We start from the raw sequence: 18,672 nt of genomic DNA on the forward strand, positions 1-18,672 counted from the left end.
CAGCTGTTGAAAGCTTCAAGAGTGAACACTTACCTGGTTTCTAATTGTAGCAAACTGCAGTATCATTCTGAGTTCAAAGAACTGTTGATTGCCCTTTTGATCTTTATACTGCCTGGTTGCTGTTGTGCTTGTGTGTCCTCTTTCATTTTACCAATAGAAAATACTACCTAAGTGTGATGAGGTGGCTGCTTTAAATTAGTCATTTCCTTCCCTTTTTTAACATAAAAAAAAAAAATCACAACAATGTCTTTTTATTGTTTTTGTTTTGTTTTCAGCCCTATCTGTTTTGATATGATTGAAGAAGCCTACATGACAAAATGTGGACACAGCTTCTGGTAAGATTTTTTTGTATTGCGCAAAATGTCCATCTCTTACAGCGCGTGAAGACTGATGTTGCTGTGAATCCCTTTCCTTCAGAGATTTTGTTACTTTTCTGTCTTCTGTCCTTGCACTGGAGAAAGAGGTTGAAATAAAATTTTAAAAGATGGGTACCAGTTAAACACTAAGAAGACTTTTTTTTTTTAATTTAAAACAAAAAAAATGTTGTGCCACTGTATTTCATCTGTAAAGAAATAAAATGGTCATAAACTGCTCGTAGAACCCAGTCCCCAGAGTCAGAACAGTCTGTCAACTTATCTCTATTGGAAGTGGAAGATGTCTGTTACCACCTGTAGCAATGGATCCCACCTCTGTAGAGGTCATGGGAGTGACTGTTGTTGTTGGGAGGTTCTCCTTTTTGTAAGACCATATACATTTTGAAGTGTCTTGCACATTGTCACAATTCTCTTAAACTTTTTAAGAGAGGATGTGCTTCGGGTTTGTTTCTGTTCCATTGAATTGGCCCAAGGTCCACTTTTTTTTTCAGTGTGTTATCTCTGGCTGTCATGGGGAGCAAATGTTTCATGCAGAAGTACAAGAACCCTCCAGGGGCAGGTGTTGAGCTATCTGCTGCTCCTGCTCTCAACTAGGGATTGGAATACATGTTCAACCATGATATCTTTACGTCCTGTGGACACTATAGTCTTATGATGTTAACAAGAAATAAATTGCCTACCTTTTACAAGTAACCTTTTAGTAGCATAAAGCACTTCCTCAAGCAGCAGATTCAGTTAACTGTCAGAAATGTTTTGACATGCAACAGGTAAGGTAACAGCTGATTTTGTGCCTTCTATAGCAACACTTTATCCTTGTGATCTGTAACTTTTTAAAAAAATCCAAGATAAGAAGCATACAAATATCTTTATTTAGAAAGAACAGAACAATGTTGTCATGTGATGTCTTTACCAGCAGTCAACATGAAGCTAGGTTCTAAGTAAGATGCTGAAACTTGATGCTAAAGTGCATCTTGTAGTTACTCTGGCCCTCAAATAGCTAACAGCTCAACAGAGCACCTCTGAAATCACTTCTGGTAAGAACAACAGCCAGGAGGTGGGGGGAATGTGAGAAGTTGGTGAAGGTATTTCTTCTGTGTTCAATTACCCAAAATGGGCAATAGTTTTTAATGTTGCTTGGTAAGTATTTGGCTAATCTAGAAGAATTGTCTCTGAATAATACAGTCTGTTTGTTAGCTCTGCCTGTGGAAGAGGGGTATAAATTTGAGATGGAAGTGTGTCTGAAGTATCCATGTTGCCACAGTCTGAAGGGAAATAAGAGTAAAGTTCTTAAATACCTTTTGTAATCCTTGCCAAGAAACTTTGCTGTCTTTCTGCTGTAGCATGCTCTGAGTTAATATTGGAAATTTTTGACTCCACTGTAAGAACTTGGCAATGCAGTTGTTCGCTGGCAACACAAAGTACACATTATCTAAGGTTGATATTATTTACCTTGTGCTTATGTTTTGTTCCTTCATGCTTGCTCACTTGTTTTGTTTCTTGTTTCTTATGTTTTTGAACAGCTATAAATGTATTCACCAGAGCTTGGAGGACAATAACAGATGCCCCAAATGCAACTATGTTGTGGACAACATAGATCATCTTTATCCCAACTTCTTAGGTGAGCTCTAGGCTTGCTTGCACGAGAAACCTTTTAGTTGTTAAGGAAAGCAGGCAATTGTAAATTCATCCTATAAATAACTGGGTTCTGGATATTGAAAATAAAATCCAAACATCAGTCGTTTGGTCAACTGTGGTTTTTATTTAAAAAAAAAAGTGGTTTGTAGCATAAATTGTTAATACTCCATTGCCTCTAGTGGTTCTGTATGCTGAGTTACAGTAGTGAGACTGACTTGCTGGTGTTTGCACACTAAGAAAAGCAAAATGAAGATGTTCCTCTGATGGCTAGAGACTTGAATCTGTTTATTTACTTTTGTTTTCTTGCACTGTTATCTGTCTAATAATCAAGAACATGCCCTGTTTACAAACTATGGACACTGAAGAGGGGAGGCTGAATTACATATTGTACTATCTTGGCTACTGAAGTAAGGTCCATGTGATGTATGTATGTGTGTAAATCGCACAGAAGAAATATTCATACAGATACATATATATGCAGTCCTAATTGATTGCTCCTCAAACAGAGGAGGGAAATCTTCCGAAGTGGAAAAAGAGTTTTAAACTTAGTTATGGGGAGAAAAGATCAAAGGAAACACATTGCAGTGTGAAATACCAAAATTTAATAAAATCTGGATTTCATGTGTTGTGATACCCATTTAATAGTAAAAAGATTAAAAGCCACAGTAACCAAGGAATGCTTCAGAAATGGGCATCCTGATTTAGACCTAAGCATGTTGTGCTGAGGCAGGTCTTGGAGGATGTGTTAGGCCATAGAGCGTTGCTGCCATACACCTACATCCAGGGGTTTGAGATATGTACTGAAGGGGGAAGAGCTTGTAATTGTGTATGAAAGTTTGAAGTTATCTCTCTGTCTTTACACCACTCACTAAGTTAGTGTTGAAATAAAACTGTAGCAAAAACATTATCTTTAAAAATGCACACAGTGATTAAAAGAAAAATGTTGTTCAATTTGGCTGCACTTGTTTTTGGCCTGTAATAAATCAGTTAATGTTTTTTCTCCCTCATACTCCTCTGTGATGTACTTCTCCCTTGGAGTTGAAAAACTTTGTCAAAGAACCATGGGTGCTTAGAAAAAGGAACTGAAGCAATTTGGGGAATGTGTAGGCATTGTATTTGTTGATGATTTTTTTTTAAAAAAAAATCTTTATATACTCTACCAAAAAAATCAAGAAATAAATTGTCAAGGAAAAAATGGAGACCTCAATTATTGAAACTTACTGTGGAATTAATAACTAAAGTAAAAACATTGAGAATTTTTTTGTACTTTTTTGTGAACTTTAAATCCATCTCTTCTGACATCCTGTTTGGTTTTTTTAGTCAATGAACTTATTCTTAAACAGAAGCAAAGATCTGAGGAGAAAAGACTCAAACTGGACCATTCAGTGAGTAGCACCGTATGTTCCAACTTTCTTACTTTATATTTATTTAATGGTTCTGTACTGCAATTGTGTCATTATGTGGCTTAATTTATAAGAAATTATACTATTGAACTGATGCTTTAACTTGCTTTACAAGGAAATAATACTAATATCAGCAGCACTAGATCCCTTCAACCTTGTTAGCTTGTTCTCTCTGCCAGCAATATATGTGTAGAGACAAGCTGTGTTAGCATAGCTGTGTTTCATATGATGTATTGACTACAACCTGGGAAACTATCTATGGAAGCACACTTGTTTAAAGGTAATAATTTTCATTCAGTACTGGAAATTACAGCTACAATGAGAGTGTAATGGATGATTAGAAGTGCCACGGGCTTGTCTGATCACGTGTGAGAAGCTGTGTGCTACAGGGAAATTCGAGGAAGGCTGATACCAACCACAAGAGGGAGAAGGATGCATTTGGAGTACTGGTGTTTTGGCTCTGATGCCAGATAAAACTGCTTGGATATCTTCCAGACTTGCTTCTTGTCACAGAATTGGAGCATGATCTGTGTTCTCAGTTCATGAAAACCCCTGTACAGCAGCAATGGATGCTCTTGTACATAAAGAGCAAAAAGAATATATGGCACTAACCAGGAAACTTGCATTTTTGTCTTGTTATGTCTGGCTTCCTTGGCTTCTGTAATTCATAAATAAGGTTGCAAAGTAATATTAAAAATCATGGAGACCCTGTTTTTGTCAGTGTGGTGGCTTAACCCTAGCTGACAACTAGAACCACGCAGCTGCTTGCTCACTTCTTCCACTGCCCCTGCAGTGGAATGGGGAGAAGAATTGGAAAAAATGTGGGTTGAGATAAAAATGGTTTAATAAGTAAAGCAAAAGCTGTGCACACAAGCAAAGCAAAACAAGGAATTCATTCACTACTCCCATCAGTGGGGAGGTGTTCAGCCATCTCCAGGACAGCAGAACTCCATCATGTGTAATGGCTACTTGGGAAGACAAAATGCCATAACTCTGAACGTCCCACTCCCCTTCCTCCTTTTTCCCCTAGCTTTACATCCTGAGCATGAGGTCACATGGTATGGAATATCCCTTTGGTCAGTTGGGGTCAGCTGTCCTGGCTGTATCTCCTCCCAGTTTTTTGGTGCCCTCCCAGCCTACTTGCTGGCAGGGTGGTATGAGGAGCAGGAAAGGCCTTGACCGCTTAGCAACAACCAAAAACATCAGTGTGTCATAAATACCACTCCCATCCCAAATCCAAAACATGGCACCACACCAGCTGCCAGCAAGAAAGTCAGCTCCATCCCAGCTGAAACCATGACAGTCAATTAAAAAACCCCTCTATTGAAGGGTTAATTTAGGGGCTTCGTTGTAGAAACCAATGCTTTCAGCAGTTGTAGGCTTTAGAAAAGAGCATGCTTTAAGGATTCATTGGTTTACTGACAGTAAGTTTCAATATTCAATATAAAATGTGCATATACCATATTGAATATAAAATATGCATAAACCATATCTGGTTTAAAATGCACACAATTGACTTGAAGGCATGTACAGTAACTTCTTGGAAACTGGTTCTACTTTCTCATGGCATACCTTTGAAAATGATGCTTGTAGATGCATCCATGTTAGATAACTACTACTAAGTGGAAATCTACCATGACTTCATGCCCCGAAAGTGTTATGTCTACCTTTTGGCAGCAAATAAAGAAAAAAAAACCAAAAAACAAACAAACAACAACTGGCATCTCTAAAAAGAGAAACCTTGCTGTTGTATCATCTCCTTAATGTGCCTGTTCTCCTCTTGTATTACTTCCAGTATTAGGAGAAATCATTCAAGACACGTTGCAGCAAATGCACAGTTTCTTGGTCATGGATTTGTCTCGTTAAGAAATCATGTTAAGGCATCTTTGAAGCTTTCCAAGTAGTTTAGCAGTAGTACATTTAACTAGTACATTGGTATGTTAAAGTTTGTCTTAAATCTTGTTGACTTGCTTAAAAATTATATTTTTGTTGTTTCAGATTGAAATTGAGTTTTTGCCTCTGTAGTTTCCACAGGTTCTGTTGAAACTTGTGTAAAAAGTTGTGTTCTATGTGGATGTTACATTTTTATTTTTTGTTTGTATTAGCTAGATTAAAGCTAATACAAATAAGCTACAAGCTCTTAGAAAATGTCTGGTTTAGACTGGATGATGGCATTTCTACTTCTTGCAAATTTAAATATCTTGATCTAGTGTCATAGCTTTTATACAACAGGATTTTTTTAAATCCAGCTTTGTTTCTTAGAAGGCCTAAAGACCTTTCAGGTATTTTTTTTGGTTCCTGAGGCTTTTTAATGTAAGGCTGTATTAGCATTAATAACCTATTATTCAGGTTTTCCTGTGCTAAAAGATACTTTTTTTTTTTTTAAACTTTTTACTCGCCATGAGAAGAGCAAATAGCCTGTAGGGAAGAATGGGCTGCATGGTAGTATGTTGGCTCTCTGAGGAGCCCTCCTTAGCTCTAACAGGTTGAATGAGAAGATCACCCTGATGAGCTCTGTCTTCTTTCCTGCTCTCACGTTTCCCATGAAAATACTCTTAAGAGGAGTAGTGTGGGAGGTGAGAATAGAAAAAAGAAGCTGATACTACCTTCTTCCATTTGAATTCAGCATGAGGGCTTTACCTATTATTTGGTTAAAAAAATTAAAAGGTATTGCTGCTTAACAGTATTTCAGATAGATGTCATCCAACTAAGCTTGGATAAACATGTTTTTTCTTTCTCCCCATAGAAACATGTTCTCAGATACTAGGGAACAAATCAGATAAAATTGTGGCTGTGAAACAATCTCTTCCTAGCAGCAGCAGCTATGCTCTCATAAAGTGCAAATATCTTTCAAATAAGATAAGCAGTTACATAGTAGGGCAGAAGAGCTATATCCTGTACATGTGGGAGTATTGGGAATTCTGATTCCTGAAAATTGTTTTGAAATTTTTACAAAGGGATGAAATATTGCAATGTTGTTTTAATAGCTGTTGCTGGATATAGCCCTGGATGGCTTGAACTCAGTGTCTCTCCAACATCTCTTATTTTCTTTCTAGAATGGCCATAGGTGGCAGATAATTCAAGATTTATTGGGAACCGATCAAGACAATCTTGACTTGGCCAATGTCAACCTGATGCTGGAGTTGCTGGTTCAAAAGAAGAAGCAGTTGGAAGCAGTAAGAAGCCTCTCATCTTATTTAAACAAACACTGTTGTCTAGTTAGCTGTTTTTCTTTTCATGCTTTTATCTTCTTGAAGTAAGATTCTATTGCCGAAATAATTGTTCAGAATTTTCTCTTGCATTTTGGTGTTGAAAAGTTTGCCATCTCGATGACCTTTGTAGCAAACCAACATTTCAACTGTGACACCCATAACATGCTTGTAGTGTTGCTACTGGCAGGATTGTATAAAGAAGCAGGGAAAATGGAAAAGGATAAGAGAAAGTGGCTAGAAGAACAGAGAAATGTTTACTAATTGACTGTTGCACAAGTAAATATCAGCTTTCTTGGTAATAAGCATGAAGAAGTCCAAAATATAGGTTAAGCAATAAACTCAATGAGCATCTGAAAAAGATCACACCTTTTAGTTTCTACTGGAACTGGTTGAACCTGGATGGCTGCCATCCCTGAAGACTTTTTTAGTATTTAGTGCTTGAAAGAAAAGTTCCAATGTTTTGTTCATGAGGCTGGTTTGAAGATTTATACAATATGAAGCAAGCTGTTCATACGATTTAAATATGAAATATAGTTGGTTTGGGATAGTTCTCATGTATTTGGCCATTCCATGCTGTTGGTCTCAAGTGACAATTTTCCAGTTGTGAGAGCCAGACCTTCTAAATTAAACTGGATTACAAAATTTGGCCTAGTGAACTTTGGGTAGGAGAGTGGGTTTCAATAGTGCTTTAAAACGGGTGAGGAAAAACTGTATTGGAAATGGCTTATCTTATTCAATATTTACACAACTTGTGGTTCTGATGGAAGTAAAGTAACCCAAAAATGTTTACTGTCTCCTAGCAAAACCATTATGTTACCTTATTGCGTTGGGACTTGTACATAACTTTTTGATTGTGGTTTGGTGAAGATATAGTGGGAGATGGGTTTCTAACTTCACAGTAAAACCTCTTTTTTTTTTTTTTTTCTGAAGCCTTTTTATGTCATTTGTGGCAAATTTGAAACAAAGGCGGCACAGGAATGAGTGTATGGGTGCTTTTGAGTAGGAATATAAAAAACAAAAACACACCTGACACTTAAAGAACAACTTAAAAACATTTTTCCTTTCTAGTTTTACTTGCTTCACTTTCATTATCATCACAGGGCTGGGGAGGAAGAAAATAATTTCAAAAAAGTAGTACTCTTGCATCCTAATCTCTTTACTTGTGCTGTCCCATCTGCCTTTAATGGATTCTGCGTGCTCCTATGTCTTGATCCTTTTTGAGTGTATGTTCACAGTCCTTTAATAGTAAATATTTTGGTAGGTTGTGGAAATAAGTCTCAGAATGCTGGGATAGGATTAGGGCTATATTAATGCTGGAATATAGGTTTTATTTTTCTTGTGCTTTTCTTATCTTGCCCTGTCAAATTTTTGGCCAATTTGGGTGAAAATACTAAACTGATGGTTGAGGTAAATGACCTGTTATCAAAAGATTGGAAAGGGATGTTTTAGTTTCATCACTGACTTTGTTGTCTTCCACCCTGGAGAAATCTTCAGCAGTAATCTCTTTACATAAACACAAATGTTAATTTTAGTGGGAGGTGTTTTTTATATGAATACTTCATGCTTTAATATGTTAATCACGAAGGCAATGCTAATGATCTTCGAAGGTAGAAGATGAGTCTGTGAGGAACATCTATTCCAAAAACACTTTCAGATGCAGTAGTGGGGAAAAAAAAAAGGAATTTCAACTTATTAGTAAGTGTTCAGTAATGCACAAGCAAGAGCTGTTACAATGATTTCTGCCTTCATGTAAAAACTTGTCATGAGCCAAACAAAACCTTAAAACCGGTGAGGCAAAGTAAAGCTACTATTCTTTAAACTGCCTTAGTAAGCTATTTTCTCTTCCTCATCTCTGTGCTAAGTGTGAATTTCTGTGTATAAAATGAATGTCTGCTTCTCTTAATGTATATGTAAGAGTTACGCTCCTTATTTACTGTGTTACAGGAGTCCCATGCTGCCCAATTGCAGATCCTTATGGAATTTCTCAAAGTTGCCAGGAGAAACAAACGAGAGGTAACTTGCTTGGTGTTTCAGTGGGTGAGGTGGTGTCTGCTGCTTTCTACCAGTTAATTTCTGTTTAAGTGATGTATTAGCCTGGCATTATCTCTGCAAGGAAAAAGGCAAGGCATTTTGAGGGAAATCTCAGGCAGAGGACACATGGCTTTCAAGGGAAATTAATCTCTTTACAAGTGACAGCCTCAATTTTTGATCACTTGCCTTTTTGTCTCACACTGGTGAAGCATGTGGGAAGAAGGGAACTTGAGGATAGAGATTCCCCACTGTAAATTTACATCAAATTCTTGAAACAAGATTATTTTTTTCTGTGATGGAAAAACGGAAAGATAGAGAAGGAGTGAAATTGTTGTCCCTCTCAATTTTTTTTCTTTTAGTGTAACAAATAGCATTACTGATGCTGTGTCATAAAAGAGGGAATATTCTGTGATCTTTCCTTATTTGTCTCAAAATGAGTGTCTCAAGGAATAAGAGAGAGTTCCCTAATCACACGCATGGTATTCCATGGTTTGGGACCTATCATTTATGCAATGTATAAACCCTAATACCAAAAATGTCCCAGAAACCCAGAAAAATGATCGCGACAACAGCAGAAAGACAAGCTTTCTTGGAGGACATGGTTTCTGATAAAAGATTTGAAGAATATAAGACCCAACAGTGTGACTGTAAGGTCAAACTTGAACCATGTAAAGGCAATGAGTCTGGACAAGGCCACTTGTCCAGAATGCATTGAGGGTCTGGTTGTGAAGTCATACAGAAGCAAGTTATTTAGAGTATGTCCACCAACTAGATATCCATGGCCTTCTGAGCTGAACCAACAGGAGTAATGGAAAGGAACTAACCAAAGGGGAAAACTGAGTCCAAGATAAAGTTGATACTATCTGCTTGATCCTTCAAGGTTCAGAAGAAAATGGACAAGTATGTATTACTGTTACTTTTTGCTTAAACGCAAGCGTTTGTCAAAACCATTGAGGTATCTTTTAGCCTTCACTTTTTGAATCCTGGTAGAAGTTATTTTATGGCGGCTTAATCTACAAACACTTCTCAGATCTTCAGAATATCTACTTTCATTTTCTTAAATTTCTAATACTTAGTATTATGCAGAGAATTTTAGAGCTTGATCCACCTTCACTGCAGAATTTTAGAGCTTGATCCACCTTCACTGCAGAACTAATGCAGGCTCTGGCCATTGTCCATTGGCACTCGTTAAACGCCTTGCACTGAATCCTGACACAGCTTGAGGGACCATTAAGGTATTGGGGAAGTGTCCCGGTAATGCTGCCTTTGTCTAGGAGGTGAATCAAGAAATAGGTGCTTCAGGAGGTTCGTACACAGCTTAGCTAGGGTGCTCTTCCTTGAGTAATCCTGTGGTGATTCAAGTGCAAGGGTGTTTGAGGCAGTGCCATAAAGTCAGTGATGACTTTGCGTTCTCCTCCCTCAGCTGAAACTGAGTTAGAACAACTCTCTCAGAAGGAGGGGCCGTTGATACCTTCTTTAGTTTGCATGTGCTGAGTGGGAATGAGAAAGGGAAGGGAAATTGCATATCTTCTGGTTTTTAACATAGTGTAGCACAGCGCTCCAGCCCTGACTATGATTTTCAGCACCTGGGAAACCTTTTCCATCTCAGCTGCACCTGCCCTTGGCTTTAGTAATAAAGTACAAGGATAGCATCTCTTTTAAGACTAAAACTTAATTTTGGCTGCAGATTCTCCGAATACAGCCTTGGGAACATCCTGAAGCCTGTTGGGACACATAGCTTATTTCAGATCCTCTCTGTCCCTGCCTATGGGTTCCCTCTGTTGCCAAGATTTCCTCTGATGTTATTTCTTTCCTTTTTATATTCCAGTGTGAAATGCAGACTGTCACATCTCAAAAGACTTTTGTGCAGGTCTGTAAGTTCTGTCCTTGCCATAGTGGTTAGCATCTGCCCTTGCCCTTTATTTTGAGGGAAATGAGGACTTGTCAGACTAGCTAGCAATTTTTCTTTTCACTGGATAAGAATAAGACAGATGAGAACCAGTGGGTAGAAGCAGGGAAAATACAGACCAGTCAATAGGATAGTTTTAGAAAGATGCCAAAATCTGTCTTCAGCAATCAAGCTATACCCATAGAGTAAATTAAGCCAGTTGGTGCTTCCTTTCTAGTAAGTCCCAAGGTCTTCCCTGTAGCTGGTGGAGTGTGTGACAAGTACTCCTCTCTGAAGGGAGTTTTCTGTGTGGATAATAGAGGAGCTACTGTTTGTGAAAGGGCATGAGTTATGCTGGTGGTGAAGGTGTATCTAGGCTGCAGAAGGCCTGAGGTGCTAGTTTGGAAGCTGGGAAGAGGGGTTCAGGGGGCCACCTTAATGCAATTAATTAAATTAATTGCATTAATTAAAAAAAGCTTCTTTTGTGTGTGACTGAGAGTGCTTGTTTCAAATGTTTGGCTTAAATATTTAAAGGAATGTAATATTGCCTGGTAACTTTGTGTCCTAATATGCCTCTTTGAATATAATTTATTGCATGATGTTATTAACAGGTTTTATTTACTACGTACTGCAAGTTCTTACATAGAGAGTAGATATTTGTTAGTTAATAAAGATATTGCCTTAGAGTTAGTGCACCTGTATAATATTTCATAAAAACATGTTCTGAGCATATAGGTAACTACCTGTAACCCTCCTTGCTTACTTCACTCAAGTTTTGTCAGTTTTTTCTCCTGCCTTCATGAAATAGTGACTTCTGAGCTTATTGGAGGGGGTTTATATCTAGAAGAAAACTGTATCTTTATAGACTTGTACTTAAGAATTCAGAATATTGCTGTAGTCAAATATTTTGACAAATGCCTCTTTCTTGCACTTTCATCATTTCTCTAGAAGATAAAGTGAGGTTCAGCACCTGCAGAAGTTTCTATTAGAAATCCTGTTTTGACGTGTTCATAACTTTCCAAAGCATTGATCTCAAGCTGAAATTTACTGTATGTTTTTTGCAGAAAGGTATTTGCAAGTCCTTTTTCTTTTAAGTTTATATATTTTGTTTTCTTTTTGACCTATGGCAGTGTGGCAAAAAAAAAATCTTTGGCAATAGTAATAGAAAAAAAAAAGTGCTACTTTGAAAAAGATTGAAAACAAATGGCTAAAGCTTGAAAATACTTTTTCAACAAAATAACAGATAGTTTTGGAGGAGAGAAATGTATTGATCGTCCACAATATTTGGCTGTCTCTGAGGCAAACTTACCATGGCTGTGTGCCTTTCCATATGTGTGCACAGTTAATTGAATGCACACTCTCCATTTAAATTTTTTTTTTTTTTTTTGGATCCAGCAGTCTCTTCTGTTGAAATCAAAGATCCAAGGAGTCAGGAAGGTCAAGTTTAATAATGAAAATACTTGACTTTGGGGGTTTTTTATCACTGTTTTCAAGGGAAACCAAATGCAACAACTTGTGACTTCAAAAATCATATTTCATTCCAGAGTTTTGATGCTGTTAGCTGTGTTGCATACTTTTGCAAATTTAACTTTGTATACTTTAAATGATCACATGTTCTTTCATCTTGAACACTTTGTGAGAGAGCTGATATCAGTTAATACAAAAAATTCTCCCCAGTTTTATATTCATTATTATAAAAAGAGGCCTTACTAATTGTTTTGTCAGGATTTGAATGTTACCAAATGAAGTTAGACACCACCATACACAGATACATAGTTTGTCCTAAAACATTGTTAATTTGGCTACCTGATGGAGAGTGCTATTTCTGTGAAGCAGCACCATTGCTTACTGAAGGAGGATACTAAGCTTAACAATTAATACCACAAATCAGATTCTACAACATACAGGTGATATTCCCTAAAATGCATTCATGCTTCTCTTGGCAGCTGTCACTTCATTCTTAGCATTTCGTGGGCTTTTTCTTTTTAGTAATGTTGTATTAAGTCTCTCATATCTAACAAGCAAGACCTCATTCATGTCTGCTAATGCAAGGGGGCTGTTTCGGCTGGTAGGCATCCTGGGACAGAGAAGTAATCCTGCCACGTCTCAGGTTTGCTGCACTGAGTTCCTGCTCAGCATTTCACAATCACTGTCGTTCTTTTCAACCTCAAATGTACGTATCTATCCAGCTGTCTTCACTTACTCCATATTGTAAGCACGTTAAATACTAAAAATAAGAGAAGTTATTGGTTATTGTGGGATAATTGCAGGGAATTATAAGCATGAATTCTCCAGGGATGTCATTACCTTGTGTTAATCACTTCACCTGTCAAGTCTTATTGTTCTATGCATACACACATGGATGAACTAATGAGTAAGCAAGAGGAGGTGACAGAACTAGAAATCAGTCATGCTCTTATGTTGTCATATAGTCTTGATTACATTCCAGGACTCTTGAGGTGAATTTATAGCTATAGTAATCTCTTTTCTCTCCGCTGCACTTAAATAACTGGTATTTTAAATCTATTTGCATTTCTAAGCTACTCAATGAGAGATGTGAGCTCTGACTGCAGAGATAAGCCAGGGATATTGCTAGTGTATGAGAAGCAAGCTAGAGATTATCATGTAAACATCCGCATATAATAGCTGACTCTCCTTACTGCAGTGGGGGAGGTCTTTCCAAAGAAAAAGAGGGGGCAACCTAGTACTAAGAGCTGAGCAGCATGTATGGTAATGTATTAAACTCTAAGGCAATTAATCTAAATGTTTGGACAGCTTTGTTCCCTGCCCCAGATATCTTTCTCTTGTGACACTTTTCTATCAGACCCTATCAGTAAGCCTTCAAAGCATTACTCCTGCAACCCAAACTGGAGGATTTAAATGAGGAAGAGGAAATGCAAGATATGAAACACATTTTTGATCAGCCAAGCATCTCCTTCCTCATACCTGTAGGAATTCTGTGTTAAACAACTCAACCAGGATGTTGATCTCAAACCATTCTGTTAGCTCTTCCCCAGTTAAGAGGAAACATTTACCATTTGGAGGAAGTATTGATCAGAGAGAGGAAATACTCCATGCAGATGAATCTGTTAGAGATGGACTATCCACGTGTCTAAAAGGCTCAGATGCCATATTCCACCAATGAAAGTAACTTGTGGAGGCTCAGGTGTTCTTGTCTTCATACTGAAAGAATCCTTCCACCTTTTTCCACTTGCGGAAAGGCTTTGTGACAGTGAAGTGTTATGTCCAAATAAGCGAGATTTGCCATTAATTTAAAAGGCTAAAATCTCTCTAAACTCTGAAGATTACTTCCTTGTCGTAGTTGCCCTGTATGTTATAACAGGCTCTGTATCTGATGCAATAATGGAAGGAAAACCCAGAGACAGACAAGACTTCCAACTGGTTTCCAGAGAGAGAAATTGATCTTGCTTGCTGTAGAGTTGTTGTTGAGGTATTGAGTTCTTTGGGAAGAAATTCATGTCACTGGGTACCTTTAGGAGAATTTCAGCTCTTGATACCTAAGTTTACACTCAAGTTTGTTAGAGCAGTAGTTGATGGAAAAACAAGAAGTAGGAAGAGGTCATGTTGGATGGATGAAGTTGTGGGATAGAATGAAGGGATTATCTACAGAGAGTGCCTGACTTATCTTCCTCAGCTGGACAGATGATATTTTTTTTACCCTGTCCTGATTGGTGCAATGGCTGTGTGTCTGGGACAGAAAATGCTTCCTCTGGTAACAGTCTCATCTGTTTGTCTTGATCTACAGTGTATATTGTGATGAATCCATGAGGGTATTGGATTGGAGCCTTGAAGATGACCATAACATGACTTGTGAGGTCTCAGAAGTGTGAATCTAGATGCTCTGTTTAAGCTGCTCAGTGGAATAGCGTTGGTGATTTCACAGTATTTCTGTAGAAAATAACTTCTGCTGTTCTTTGCTTGTGCTTTTTCTAGAATTGGAAAGGCAGTTGGTCAAGGGTACATGACTCCTTCCCTCATGCATTTTTCTAGGCCGTCTCTGTGGCATGAGGAGGCTCTGAGCTTTTAGTTTTTTGCAGACATTTAGAACTGGCACTAGGAGACCCAGTCAGGACCACTTGTGTTTGTACAGCACAGACAACAACAAAGGAAGAAGTCAGTGCCTCCTGAGGGGCACTCTGTCCAGGAAAAACAGGAAGCCCAAGAATGAAACCTCAGCGCTGTACCCAGCTACGCTTGTTAGTAGACAGCCAACTGAAAACAAACTGAACATGACCTGGTGTTAACATTGTGTAAGTTCAAGTCAGTATTTCTACCCAAGAGTCTTATGTGGAAATTTAGTAGCATGGTAGGGTGCGTCTGAGCAACTCTAACCAGGGGATTTCACTTCAACCACGTAGTCCAGGGCTGAGAGTTGTCTTTGAAGAACTCTGTGTGTCTAAGACAGCTTCAGACTCAAACTGGAGAGTTTTTGGGAGGACTGTCTTGTGGGTGTCAAAAGGGTTTGGCTCTGAAAGATTACCTAAAAAGAATGATACGAGAGCCTGTGCTTCCTACTGTGGCAGCTTCTTGACTTGAACGTCTGAAATCCCTTTTTCAGAGATTATAAGAAACATAGGCTATTTTGAGGTCGTCATTTTTCTTTGGTATGTATGTGTTTGTGTGTAATGTGACACCACAACATTATACACCAACTTATTGTAGTTCATTCAGTGCAGTTGAAATTATGAGGTTTAACTGCTGAATTGAAGCCTTCTCCTTGTCCACATTGGCCTTTTCAGTTCTGGGAAAGCATCTGTGTCTGAGAAGAGAGTTTATAGTACATGCTGCTATTTTAGCGTACATCTCGGTGTTCATTCTGTGTTTTTGCTGACTTAATCTGAAGTTTGACAGGCATGATTCTGCCCATCATCAGGACAGGACTTGGCTTGCTTTCTGTGCCCAACATAGTGAAAATCAGATTAAGGGCCCATAAATCTGGATATACTGCAAGGACTATAATTCATTTAGCTTTCCTTAAATGTCCCTCAATGGCTGGCAATTATAAATCAGTAGTCTCATTTTTCAAAGTTTAATTGGAATGAATGTGGTCTGATTTAAGGTCTTGAAAGATTAAAGCTAAACCATGAAACACTTGAGCCAACCTACAAAAAAAAAAGTCTCAATGTGTGCGTTACTAACTCATTTGATACTTACAGTATGAGAAGACTTTTCCTAAAATAAGCATGAAACACACTTGCCTAGTTTTTAGACTTGCTACTATCAGATAAGTTTATGGTATGTTCAAATTGCTTGCTTTAATGTGACTAGAAGGAAGAATTAGTAAATGAAATCTCAGATCTTGTAGTTTTGACTCTGGCCAGCTTTTATTAACTACTGCACAATAAAAAGAAGTCTCTGCTTTTCTTCCTGTAAAAGGTCTCTTGTTTGTGATGACAACCACCGTCAGTTATTTTTCCATTGTCCAGTCTGGCTGTAAGCCAGTACGTTGTAGAATAGCTGATTTCCTTGCTGTAATTTTGGACCTTCTAAGTGTTTTTGTAACTTCTTTTTAAATGGGATTTATGAAAGTGAGGGACTAATGGTATTTGTCTGCTAGAGCTGAGTACAGGCAGGACCCGTGCTGTGCAAGTGTCACTTAACTTTACCACTAATCTTGGAGCTATAGCACCACCTGCTATTCTTGCTGTAGATTTCGCAAGTGAAAATAGAATTATCTGTTATGGTTTAGTGGTTTGTAAATTATCTGTGGCAGTCTAGTTTTAAACCATTAAACTTCTGCTCTCTGTGACTCAAATTAAAAATAAACTGAAACCTTCAGAGTAGAGAGATTAGGATATAAACACAATGTCATCTCATTCCAAGGAAGAAGCAGCAATGTTAGACATACGTGTGGACACAGCAGTCCTTTCCTCCTGTCTTCAGGGACAGAAGCTTTTTTAATATTGAAAAGGTAAATTAAAATGGTGGCTTATCTAATGCAGAGTGCACAGATATTTGGAATGCTGATCAATAGTAGAGGCTTAAGTGGTGGGTGTGTTTTTCTTTAAGCAAAACTTTCTGCCACTTAAAGGATCAAGCTTTAGCACTCGAGGGAATAAGTGAGAATAGCTTGCCAAATGTTCTTGGGAATATGTCATACTAAGAGTAATATGTCTTGCAATACGAGTAACTTTGGCTTTGGGCAATTTGATATTCCCTTGTAAATTCAAAATGACAAAAATTTGTCTGGCCTTTAGAGAATGTGTTGTGCTTAATAAGCTTTCCGTGGACTTGCCAACTTGGTAACAGCTTCTGGTCGCATGCCACAGTGCTAGTCGTCTGTAGGTTTTTACTGTGAGCTGAGGAGAGTCAGGTGGACTTTCAGTTCTCAATGTATTCGTTGTGTGTCTTAGTGAACCAGACTTGCCTCCGGCCTGGGTTTTGTTTGTTTAGGTCCAGACTTGGAGCTCTCACCTGGAGAAGTGAATGTGTTTGAGTCGTGCAAGGCTGGGTATAGCCTCTGTGGGTGTTTGGGTGGGACACATCTGCTGAATGAGGGTGGGAATTAGAGCTGGTGAGCAGATGATGCTTTTGCTTAGGGGTAAACAATCACCAAGTCTGGCTTCACAGTTGCTAGAGATGAGTGAAGCTAGATTACTGACTGACTGAAAAGTAAGTTCAAAAACCTGTAAAACATTACGTGTGACACAATGAGGGAAAGGGGATGTTGGCTGGTGAGAGGGGAAGTCCCCTTCTGACCCTTTCAGGGATAGCCCTCAGGTTGACAGGAGTTTATGGTGTAATCCAAGGTAAGTATCACATCTTTGAAAGAAATGCCATGTTGTGCTTGCTTGCTGCCTGAAGCAAATGTCTCTGGTCTTAAGAGGTGTTTGCCAATCTGAAAATTTTGTCAAGAACTTTAAAGTGGCAATTGGCAGATTAACTGCTAGCAAGAGAAATACTCTTAATACCTTTTAGCAAAGCATTTTGTGCTTTGTTGAAGGGTGAAATGATCACTGTCTTGTTCATGGTGGTTTTTGCTAATTATATTCAGTGTTTGTAAACCAGTTATACCTTACATGGAAGATGTTAGAGGAGTGTAAAAGTATTCATTTGAATAACATGGGTCTCTGTGATTGATATCAAAGTACCTCATGCTTATTTTTGTATTGTTTCACAATATCAACTTTGTCTTGAATGTGGTTTGTGTGCACACTTATGTTAATCTATGCATATGAACTTCCTGCCTAGTGACTTTTGAATCATGTAGCATGCCAGTTAAGATAGTTCAGGTTCCTTTCTGAAAAGATTGTAATTTATCTTGTTGGTGGTGCAGTGCAGATTGATTTAGACTTCTCTCATTCTCTTATCCACAGCAATTGGAGCAGATCCAGAAGGAGCTAAGTGTTCTGGAAGAAGATATTAAACGAGTAGAGGTGAGGTGCCCAGACATTGTTCTGACTCTGGCAATTTTTCATTTTCATCAAGCTGTCTGCCATCAAGCCCCCCTTGTGGGGCTGCTGTGTTAAATTTATGGTATTTGAGTCAGTAATGGGAAAATGAACAGGTGATGGTCGGTCTTTAATTTGGTCATTTAGCTGCAAGTTGGTAAGAGGGGACTTTGTTGAAACCTAGCTCTTATATAATCATATATTCCTATTTGTTTGTGTTGGTAGTAAGTATTTTGGAATAATTGCTACAAATCAACAGCTGGTGTACTGATCATAACTTAGAATTTTTGTGTATTGCAGTGTTCTGGCTATTTTCACAGGCTATTTAAATCTTAGCAGCATGCCACTCTTAAAATGGAGAGGTATTGGGGGGTGCACAAGAGAGCTGTAATACAGAGCCTGAGTATGAACAGTGCCGACTCTTGCTGCATGTCAAAACAGCAGTCTGCTGCCTCCTGGTATAATTCTCTTAATTCCTTAATGGTGGAGATCTCTTGAGATTTTTGTTAAGAATTATTCTCCAGGTATTTGTAAACCAGTCAGCTCAATCCTTCTGTCGTCATTGAGTCCTTAATTTCCTCCTTGGTCTTTGTAATCATTCCAGTGTTTTGATCTTGGAGTAGGAAACTGATGTACAGGAATGCATCAGACTGCCACCTCTCAAAATAGCATTCCCTTAAATCTTCTTGGGAATCAGTTTGCAGATCTGCTTCTCTC

The 18,672-nt window shown here is 38.3% G+C and overlaps 1 protein-coding gene across 1 annotated transcript in view; it reads left to right on the forward strand.

Moving 5' to 3' along the window:
* The first annotated feature begins 281 nt into the window (after positions 1–281).
* Positions 282–18,672, forward strand: part of RFWD2 (ring finger and WD repeat domain 2, E3 ubiquitin protein ligase) — a 119,238-nt gene continuing 100,847 nt past the window's right edge. Inside the window, exons 1-6 of the mRNA XM_009892851.1 lie at positions 282–335; positions 1,895–1,992; positions 3,330–3,406; positions 6,469–6,588; positions 8,569–8,637; positions 17,881–17,940. Coding sequence (XP_009891153.1) covers positions 292–335; positions 1,895–1,992; positions 3,330–3,406; positions 6,469–6,588; positions 8,569–8,637; positions 17,881–17,940 — 468 coding nt within the window. The 5' untranslated portion in view covers positions 282–291. The remainder of the gene's footprint in view (positions 336–1,894; positions 1,993–3,329; positions 3,407–6,468; positions 6,589–8,568; positions 8,638–17,880; positions 17,941–18,672) is intronic.

This window comes from Charadrius vociferus, unplaced genomic scaffold, assembly GCF_000708025.1.
Source record: "Charadrius vociferus isolate BGI_N301 unplaced genomic scaffold, ASM70802v2 scaffold39, whole genome shotgun sequence".
In the NCBI taxonomy this organism is placed as follows: Eukaryota; Metazoa; Chordata; class Aves; order Charadriiformes; family Charadriidae; genus Charadrius; species Charadrius vociferus.